Source organism: Cynara cardunculus (genome assembly GCF_001531365.2).
Source record: "Cynara cardunculus var. scolymus isolate 2C chromosome LG 11, CcrdV1, whole genome shotgun sequence".
Lineage (NCBI taxonomy): Eukaryota > Viridiplantae > Streptophyta > Magnoliopsida > Asterales > Asteraceae > Cynara > Cynara cardunculus.
The window spans coordinates 839,156-848,824 of NC_037538.1; the positions used below are offsets into that span (position 1 = coordinate 839,156).

The 9,669-nt window shown below is 40.4% G+C and overlaps 2 protein-coding genes across 7 annotated transcripts in view; both read right to left on the minus strand.

The window, feature by feature from the left end:
* On the minus strand, positions 1-6,301 carry LOC112520695 (splicing factor 3B subunit 1). Of its 6 annotated transcripts, none has more exons than XR_003070068.1 (4): positions 6,219-6,301; positions 1,879-5,778; positions 1,626-1,697; positions 1-280 (listed from the first exon to the last, which is right to left on the minus strand). XR_003070068.1 is itself a non-coding variant. In XM_025129162.1 (2 exons), exon 2 carries the CDS (start codon positions 5,756-5,758, stop codon positions 1,955-1,957), a length of 3,804 nt encoding a protein of 1,267 aa, XP_024984930.1. In that variant the 5' UTR covers positions 5,759-5,778; positions 6,219-6,301; the 3' UTR covers positions 1,768-1,954. The 6 variants fall into 6 exon arrangements, 1 of the variants encoding a protein (XP_024984930.1); XR_003070066.1 differs by having other exon boundaries at positions 1-321; XR_003070065.1 differs by having other exon boundaries at positions 1-358.
* Positions 6,302-7,196: 895 nt separating this feature from the next.
* The window catches only part of LOC112520885 (protein disulfide isomerase pTAC5, chloroplastic), a 4,624-nt gene continuing 2,151 nt past the window's right edge, over positions 7,197-9,669 (minus strand). Inside the window, exons 3-6 of the mRNA XM_025129509.1 lie at positions 8,951-9,043; positions 8,431-8,683; positions 7,625-7,662; positions 7,197-7,539 (exon numbers count right to left, since the gene is read on the minus strand). Of these exons, the coding sequence (XP_024985277.1) occupies positions 7,438-7,539; positions 7,625-7,662; positions 8,431-8,683; positions 8,951-9,043 (486 nt within the window). The 3' untranslated portion in view covers positions 7,197-7,437. The remainder of the gene's footprint in view (positions 7,540-7,624; positions 7,663-8,430; positions 8,684-8,950; positions 9,044-9,669) is intronic.

Sequence of the window (9,669 nt, forward strand, 5' to 3'; positions counted from 1 at the left end):
TTTGAAACAACGTTGTAACAATTCATAAGAGCTTCAGGATGTACATTTATAATGGTCCGAGTCATGCAAGGCCACTGGGATTTTCCAGACTCTTCTCCAGGGCCTCTTAGGATTAGTCTTAGACATCATATTCAAGTGTTCAACAAAAAAGAAGCCATTTCATATGCCTCGATCTGATTGATACCAAGCGTCACCGTATTTGCTTTATGTTAGGCCATCAACTACATGCCAATACATCATCAGCGATTGTTCGCCGCCTTCTTTCTTTTTTCACTTTCATCTGTTTCCTCGGAAAAGAGAAAGGCATTCGTTGTTTACTTGCTGCAAAATTTCATAACACGGGCATATACTTGGTGGTCTACGAAAACAATATATATAGACGATTCAGAGGGATATTTTTATAGTCAACATTGTATTCGAAATGAAGGATACTCAGGATTGGGGGATAGATATTAATTGATGGCGTTTATAGGAAGAATCATTATACATTGGCCAACCGGTTTAGCATCGGTTACAATTTTCCGAAATTAGACCAGTTTCATGAACTCAACTGGATACCTGTGAGGTCCGTGGCGCCCAGTTCTTTCTAACCATTCCAAGCCATCTAACCAGTTATGGTTAATCCTGCCTAACCAGCCATGGTATACTGGTCAACTGTAATCCTGCTGTGTTATTCAAGCCATTTGACTGGTTACCTGGTCAGGTCCTGATCCAACTGTGGTTTAGGATGCGTTTGGTGTACTAAACAGAACAGTATAAAACAGGAATCACCATTTGGCTTAATTATGTGGAACTAGAGTTTAACCATCATACACTAAGAAAAAACTTGATTCTTTTCTAAAACATCAAATACTTATCCATCTTTACATTTAATATATTTTTTAAATTTTATTTACTGTATTTTATCGTAACTTCCACTTTAGTATCCTCAAAATATTATTTTTATACATTTTCTATATTTTTAATTAATTTATATAATTCATTAAATATTGATAATGAAAAATAATATAAAAAAGAAATAAAACAAAAATTGAAAACTAATAAGGTGTCATTTTTATCGTCTTTGACGAAAACTTTCTTATCATATATTCTGTTATAAAAAATATTTATCTTATTACAATATAATAAATTACACAAATTAATCAAAATACAGAAAAGACATTAGAGATAAATTAGTCATTTTACCAGCCTCCAAACACTAAACAACTGTTATGTCCCGTCATATATGGGTCACCAAACACACCCTTGTAACCACAATCTCCATTCCAACTGTGTTTAACCTGGCTCACATAGAGCCCGTCTAAATGTGGTTTGTAGCCAGATTGAACACCATTCAACACCATTTGCTTTTAACTACTAAATACCAAATAGTGTTGAATGGTTTATGGATTTTGCAACAAGAAAAGGCCTAGACATCAACATTTGACAGTTCATGTTAAAAAAACCCATGCAGCAAAGACAAATTTGACCACAATGATTGTAACATCTATAGTTAAAAGACACCAAGGAAACCCTAGCTTCCAAGTCACACAAGTTATCAATGAAAATGGACACCAGGTACCACAAAAACAATGACTTCAACTATTCGTACATCTCGAAATTATCCTATGTGAGTTTCGAGTTACCTTGATCAGATCGACGTGTAGATACTAGATAGTTGATTCCCCTGCACCCCGTTAGATCGTGCAGCAAGGTACCTATCATCCAAGAAAACAAGAAAACGGAGAAAAATTCACATGAATCCCAACAATGAAATGCAACACAGATATACTCCAGACACAATTCATAAATTGAACAATAGTAGCAGATCCCAACAAGTAGTTTAAACACATAATAAGATCAAACAGTTGATAAGAAGTAGAAAGAGATTTTATCTACTATGATATTAGTGGATATTGAAGAGGCGAGCGAGCTTTCTTCTTCTCCTTGCTTCCTTCCATAAGCAACGAGCACCTCAGACAAACATTGTCAACTCAGGTCTACTGTATACGTTCTCTCCTTCATCCTCGAGCACAGGATAAGCAGCCACAAGTGCATCCTGAGCACCAATGTAGAGCGAGTTGTAAATTTTCCAGTAAACTTCCCTAACCTTCCTTGCAGGATGAAACAGACCCTGTAAACAATAGTTAAGCACGACAGCTGCCCCCAAAGCGACTCTCATCCCCTCGATGGCTTCCATCACAGCGTTTATCACATGTGGTGAAGTCTCGAAAATGTTTGGCCACACGTAGTTCAGCAAGTGGACCAGAGCGTCCTCACAACCCAACCCAGCCACTCCCAGAGCCATATGCTTAACAGCTGAAGCTGCTGTCTGTCTATGAACCAAGTCTCGGTCCATAAGAGCATCCTCGAGTAGTGGAGTCACTGCATAGATGTAGTCCTTCCCCATCTCACCGATGTACTCGAAAAGAAAGGATAGGGATTTCAGCACACCGTTCTGAACGTTCAGCTCGGGCACACGATACTCGTTCATCAGAGCAGGTAAAACAGTGAAAGGAGAACATGTTTCTGCGACGATGGCAATAGCCACAGTCGTGCAAACACGGTTCTGGCGTTCTTGCACCTTGAGGTTGTTCAATAACGTAGCTAGCACATCTTGGGGTCCAATAGCTTTTGCAATGTACCCAAAGGTATTGACAGTAGCCCGACGGATTCCCTTCTTGTGGGCCTTTAACATCTCGAGAAGCTCAAAACAGATCCTCATCCACTCCCTTGCAGGGACAAACTCTGCACCACGGTCAGCAATACGACCTACCAGATCAATACAATTTTCCTGGACTTTTTCGTGACGATTCTTCAAAATTGGGGTTAGACGTGGGAGCAAGTCCTTTATTGGAGGAGTCATCTTAGTCATACCAATAACATTCACAATTGCCTTGAGAGCACCCAATATTGATCCCAATACTTCCGGATATTCTTCTCCTAAATATTCATACAACACAACCCCAAGATGCCCCATAAGCTGTTCTTCCTGGCATTGTTTCATCACCACAGCAATTCTTGAAATCAGATCTGCAGCCTGCTGTCTCACCTTGGCACTCTTGTTGTTTAGACGCCACTTTATAGTACCACATATCTGAGGAAGGTAAGGCTTCACTCTTTGTCCAAGAGCATTAACAACCGCACCAAACCCATTAAGCATCACATTGGCATCATCACTAGTCTGCTCCTGGAAGGCATACAGAATACCATCAATGAGAAGCTCTTCCAAGCGAGCATCGATATCAGATGCGCCTAGATTTGCTACAACTTTCTCGATTGTCTCCATCACCATTCTTCTATAAGGTTCACTCTCATCTTTCAGGTCCTCAACTATTCTGCCAACAATATCAGGAACACCAACTTTATTTGCTATCTCCACAGTTGTATCTACCAGCTGCCTATAGTTTCTACGGTCCAAAGCCATCCTTCTAACCCAAAAGTTCCTGAAGAACTCTGGAAGGATATCGCTTCGAATGTAATCAGCCTCAACACCCTCAGTGCTCACACACTGCTTCACCACCTTTAACACAATCTTTTTCATTTCTTCATCAGGGGACTGAAACTCGCGGATCAGTATAACCATCACTTCCTTGGTATAGTAGCTGGCGTAGATGGCATCCATCAAAGGAATGATAAACCCGATTGCCTTCAAGAAAGCAGCCAAGACCTTGCCACGGTGAGACCGAATACCCTTCCACAAAGGCTTGAGAACCGAGTCAAAGCTCTCAATACCATATGGAGCAGCAGCTTCAGCAAGTGCAGCCAATGACAAGGCAGTGATTGTTCTGACCTTCTGATTCTCATCATTTAGTCCATGTTCTATAATCTCCACAAGAGACCTCAAATGGGGAAGAACGGCACAGCCTATCAGTATAGCAATTTGCTGAACAATCTTAATACCTGTGTGTCGAGCTTGCCACGATTTCTTACTTTGACACACAGCTTTCAAAAATGGCAGCAGTGCAGGGATGCCAAGTGCTGATGCGACAACACTAAAAGCTCTTGCAGTGGTGTTCCTCACATACTCATCAATGTTATCAATATCTGGACGCATAGCAGCAATCATAGTAGCTAACCCAGCTGCCTTGCTGAGATTGGATATAATTTCTCTCCCCTCTACACGAGCATAATAGTCCTCATCAATCAGCAAAGGTTCTATCACAACCAAGATTTTGTGCACATAAGGCCGTACCAGCTCGTCTAACTTGTAAAGCACTCTGTCTATGACCTTCACCAACAAGTGTCTCTCCTGGTCCTCCAAAGTAGGCTGCATAAGCAAGGGAAGAATACGGTTGAACAATGGCCCAGCACCAAATTCACGAGCCTTATCAGTGAGCTGCCTCAAAGCTGTTTTCCTCTGCGGAGGAGTCCCATTCTTAACCTTGAGAAGCAATTTCATGATTTTTCGCTCTTTTTGCTCGTCTGGAGACAACTCCTCTTCATCTTCTTCATTCAACAAGGCACCAAAGTATTGGTAATCTTCGGGCTTCATGAATGGCAACCCACCAGGCATCTCTTTTGGAACATCAAACTGCTGACCCCTATTTTCTTCAGGAATCGAATATAGAGGTGTTCCTAAAGGAGTTGGGGTTGCAAGAAGCTTCCTTGCAGGGGTTCTGATTGGAACATAAGAAGGGGGTGGTTCCAAAATCTTATACCCTTCTTGAGGGAACATTGTATCAAGTTCTTCGTCTGTCAGCGGGCGATTCCTATCTTCAATATCTTTCTCCCATCTCAGCAAATTATACTGCTCTGGCGTGATGGCACCACGCAAATTTATAGCTCCCGGGGTGGGAGTGGCAAGTTCAACCCCACCAACAGGAGTTACACCAGGAGTATATGCTACTGCAGGTGTAGCACCACCGGGTGTGGCACTTCCCATGGTTGCTGGTGTCTCGTCCCACCTTGACCTCTGACGTTTTGGTGTTGGGGTAGCCATGCCAGACAACTTTGGAGTAGCATCCCATGTCATACCGGCTGGAGTAGCACCTGGGGTGACTCCACCACCAGCTGGAGTCGCATCCGAATCAGCCAACCGACCAGGTGTAGGAGTTTCATCCCACCTGTTTTTCCTGGACAATGAAGGAGTTGCATCACCAACTCTCCCTGGTGTTGGGGTAGCATCCCATCGTCCAATCCCTGGAGTTGAGTCTGGCATATCCCAATCAGAACCTGTCTTTGCTTTCTTCGCACCTGAATCATCCTGAGACTGATCCCATCTGTTCCTCCTCTTTTGGGCAGGTTGTGCAGCAACTGTCTCCCTTCCCTTTCCAGCTGCCTTATTCTCTTCTTCTTCTTTCTTCTTCCTAGCAATTGCCTTTAAGGTCTCCTCCTTCTCTCTTTTCAGAGCTGCTTCCCTCATAACATCAGCATATGTCCTCGTTTCAGGTTTTGGAGTCTTATCCCCATTTGCAAAAGCATCATGTCTCTCTGGCGAAATAACCTGATTCAGCCTCCTCCTTCTGTAATCATCCTCCCTGTCAATAATCCTCTGCGATTTCTTAAACCCCAAAGACTCGTCATCCCCACCTCTGGGCATATCGTTCAAGAGAGACCTTGGGGCAGTATAAGAAGCTAATTTCCGGGCAACCTCATTATCCATGGCATCCACGTTCTCCTCTTCATCATTAGCAGGGATCTCCCTGTTATAATCCTGAAAGCGGTTGTTCCCATCATAAAGCTCAGTATCAAAAGTAATCGAATTGGGCGCTAGGGCTGCTTCCATAATCTTCCTTTCTTCCTGTGTCTTCGCAATCTCTGCATCAACTGGATCCATATTTCCAACTCTTAATCAACCTGAAAACACACCAAAACCAAAATAAACAGTCAACGTTGCTTCCAGCCATATCAATAAACAATCCACATAAAACATCCATATGAAACTACCACTATCAAATGACTGAATTAAAACACACACATAACACAAGCCAATCTACAGCATCCAAGAGAAACAAAATATCAAAACCACGAACAAACCGACATGATAGCAAAACCTAATTTTAAAAAAAATACCAAAACCTAATTGTATACGTAAAACGAGAAAAAAAACCTCGAATCATCGAAAATAAGAAGAATCATGAACACATGTCGTCTATCATTCGAAACGATGATATAGTTCGCATAAATACATGCATAATCAACGAAACATGCATAGAGATTACAAATACATGTAATAATCATACAAATAATCCATGGAAATCGTACTTTTTGCTCAAGAAAATGAAGGTGAAACTTACTAGGGTTTGTATGTGACAATCAGATCCGACGACCGTAAACAAAGAAAAAACGACGCTGTGTTTGGATGCGAAAAATGAGTATAAATGTGAATTTGGGGATTTTCATTTGTTTTTATACGGCGGGTCTTAAGTCGGTCAACTGGGGCGGCTCCGTAATGACCGGGTGGATTCTAATCGGGTCAATATTTGAGTGAATTACATAATAGTCCCTCAAGTATTAGGTTTTATTTGATATAGTCCAAAAAAATGAAAACCATACTCCAATAGGTTGTTTAGTCAGTTTCTTTCAAGTTAGAAGTCATTTAATAAATGCTTACAGGTTAGTTTATTTGTATCATGTGATCAGGGTAAAGACTGATAATTTTACTAGGGAAGAGACATGAAACAACTGATGAACTTATTCGGTAAGTAACGAATGTGTCAGAAGACTTTTTACCTGGTTAGCGTTCACCAAGTATGAAAAGCGTTCAAATAATCTAATTTTGATGGTCGATAATGTTATTCAAAAAGATAAAAACAGGGTGGTGACTTTTGCTGGTAAACAATTACTCGATAAGCATTTTAGTACACGACCTTTTCTTTAAAAGGATAAACATTTGATAAACGACCTCTTAGATGCAAATATTTGATTTATGGTGGTGTCATATTTGAGCTTGTTTTTGTCGATTTACAACACGTGAATACAATTTTAAGCAACAGAGAACTGCTAGGTGATTTTACGGCTTCATAATTTCAACAATTGTGATACACTCGTTTTGGTGTTTCTACACTCAAGTTGATCACATAGTAATTTTAATTGTTTTCACCAATGATATTGATTGTGTTATAATTTTTTATGAAGCTTTATGGTGGGACGATGAATAAAATATTTTAACAATATAACTAATGCTAGAATTGATAAAACATAATAACTTTAATAATTATAGCATAATTGTTGGAATACGGCAACCATTTAACGTTCCTAGAAACGGTAATGTAATATACCTTTCGCTATTTGGCTAAACCTTATCCGTAAAATTTGATATAACCCCGAAACCAATTACATCGATGTCTTATCTTCTTACAATATCACCTTCCAATGTCGATATATGCAAATCGACTTTGATCTCCATAGTCTACAGCTCTACGCTATGTCGTTTTATGAAGGGAAAAAATAAGTATACAAAGAGTTACATTACATGTATGATATGTATGATAATTGAATCTCCAAAGTGATGATTTAGGCAGTAGTGAATCCTGTTCCTTGGCAAACATCACAAATTGAATGACCAATGCCTTCACAGTATGGGCACTTGGTGTCTTCACCAACCCATTCTAAAAACTGCACCAAGAACCCACCAAAGATTGAGCTTCAAAATGTAAGAAAAGATGAATCTTTTTATGTATGTATGTATGTATGTGCTCACCTGTGGTTCTATATTTGGCTCACCAGTTCCATCACATTCTGCATTTTCAAATCAAATAACTTGTTAGAAGATGATCAATACAAAGAAACAACCCAACATTTGATGGTGTGAGAATATGCGGAACCCTCAGATTACTCTCCAAAAGAGCCTTTGAGGAGAGAAACGTTGATTCTAACATATATAGAGATGAAATGATAGGCTTCGTTGATGTGGGACTCCAACACGCCCCCTCAACGGGATAGACGGGCATAGATCGTCACAGAGTGACGAGAAGGGGTTACACAGGTGAGGGGCCTAGATGAGTAAAGTTGCCCCGGAGTGTCGACCTTGGCTCCGATACCATATGAGAGTATGTGGAACCCCTGGATTACTCTCCAAAATAGCCCTTTTAGGACAAAAGGGAGGTTTCAACATATATAGAGAAAAAGGGTCAAATCTAGCTGATGCTGGACTCCAACACATGGTATCATTTGGATTCGTTGATCAAGCATGGAATCAAAAGAAGCAAACCACCTTACGTTCTTCGGAATGCTCATTTTGGCCATGTTTGGCAACCATAGCTAGCTTAGAAAAAGTTTCGTTTGGTTTGCTTATAAGCTAGCATTAGTAGCATTTAAGAAGCTCGTAGGGCTTTTTTCTACCTTTTTCCAAATATACCCCTTATATTTTCCAATTTATTTATTAACATATCATTTTATGTTGTCATTTCAACTAGTTTAGTTTTTTTCAGCTAACTTATCAGCCAGTTTGCTAAACATAGCCTTAGACATACTTGAAACTAAGAAGATGGAATAAGGAAAGCACACCTGCACACTGTAAATGTCCTATCCCACAACACGTAATACATCTTTTCGTCACAACGCCTTTGCTATCCGTTTGACTTACTTGACTATCTTGTTTGTTTCGATTTTTAAGCCTCGACGAATCTTCCCATCTGTTTTCGCCGAGAAGAAAGACGCGGTTATCATACACATCGGGTTCTACGTATTCTTTCACAACTCTCGAAAGAATTTCGGGTACTTGAGTTACTGAGGTCACAGCAACTCCATTTTCACCTTCCTAAAACAATGCAAATCATCACATTAGCCATTTATGGTATTTTCCAGATTTTGGGTGCCACCGAGTATCAAGATTTGCAAACCACAAAGGGTGTGGCATTGTGGTTGAGGTCAAGGGGATGTAGTGGAATATCCCATTTGCGTAGGTTCAACTCCAGGCGTCCTTAACAATTGTGACCACTGAGTTTATCAGGGCTGATGTCTTACAATCGCAATTTGCCGGGATTAGTCACCCTTTAAAAAAAGAAGTTTCAAGATTTGCAGTCACCTTGAAACCAGAAGTCCCTTCACTTTGCTCCATATATAATCTTTCTAGAAGTTCTGCTGTCATGACTCCAGTTTCAGGCACACCTATGGAAGCCTAGCAACCACAAACCACACAAGTAAACTAATAAGACAGTAAAAGGGTTGTTTACTTGCAGCTTAATGAGCTTAATGGTCTGGTTAGCTTATTCGCTCAGCCATACAGGAGTGCTTCTTTATGGCTTCTGTTTGTTAACAGCTTAATGAGCTTAACGGGACTCAGAGCTTATTCGGTCACCTATACATGTTTGGTAGTGGCTTAATGATGTAGAAAGTGACTTATTCAATAACCTTCTAAGGGGGAACATTATGCAAAAAGCCAAGTTTTTTTCAAACCCGCCCCTACCAATTAAAAAACACATTCCTTCCATCTATAAAGATCCCCTCCCGAACAAAAACTTTCACAGTCTATACAGATAGATTAATCTACACAGATAGCTTTTTTGCATACATCACTTATTGAAAAACAAATGAAACAGCCCCTAAGGGTGCGTTTGGTACGTGGAACAGGGTGGAACAGGACAGGACAGGACACACTTGTCCCACGTTTTGTGTGTTTTTAAGTGGAACTAACTGGAACTAACTTGCACACACATGGGACACGGGTGTTCACCCTTTACCCCTGGAACTAAGTGGAACAGACTTTTTTTTTACTAATCTACCCTCCATCGCTCCTCCATGCTC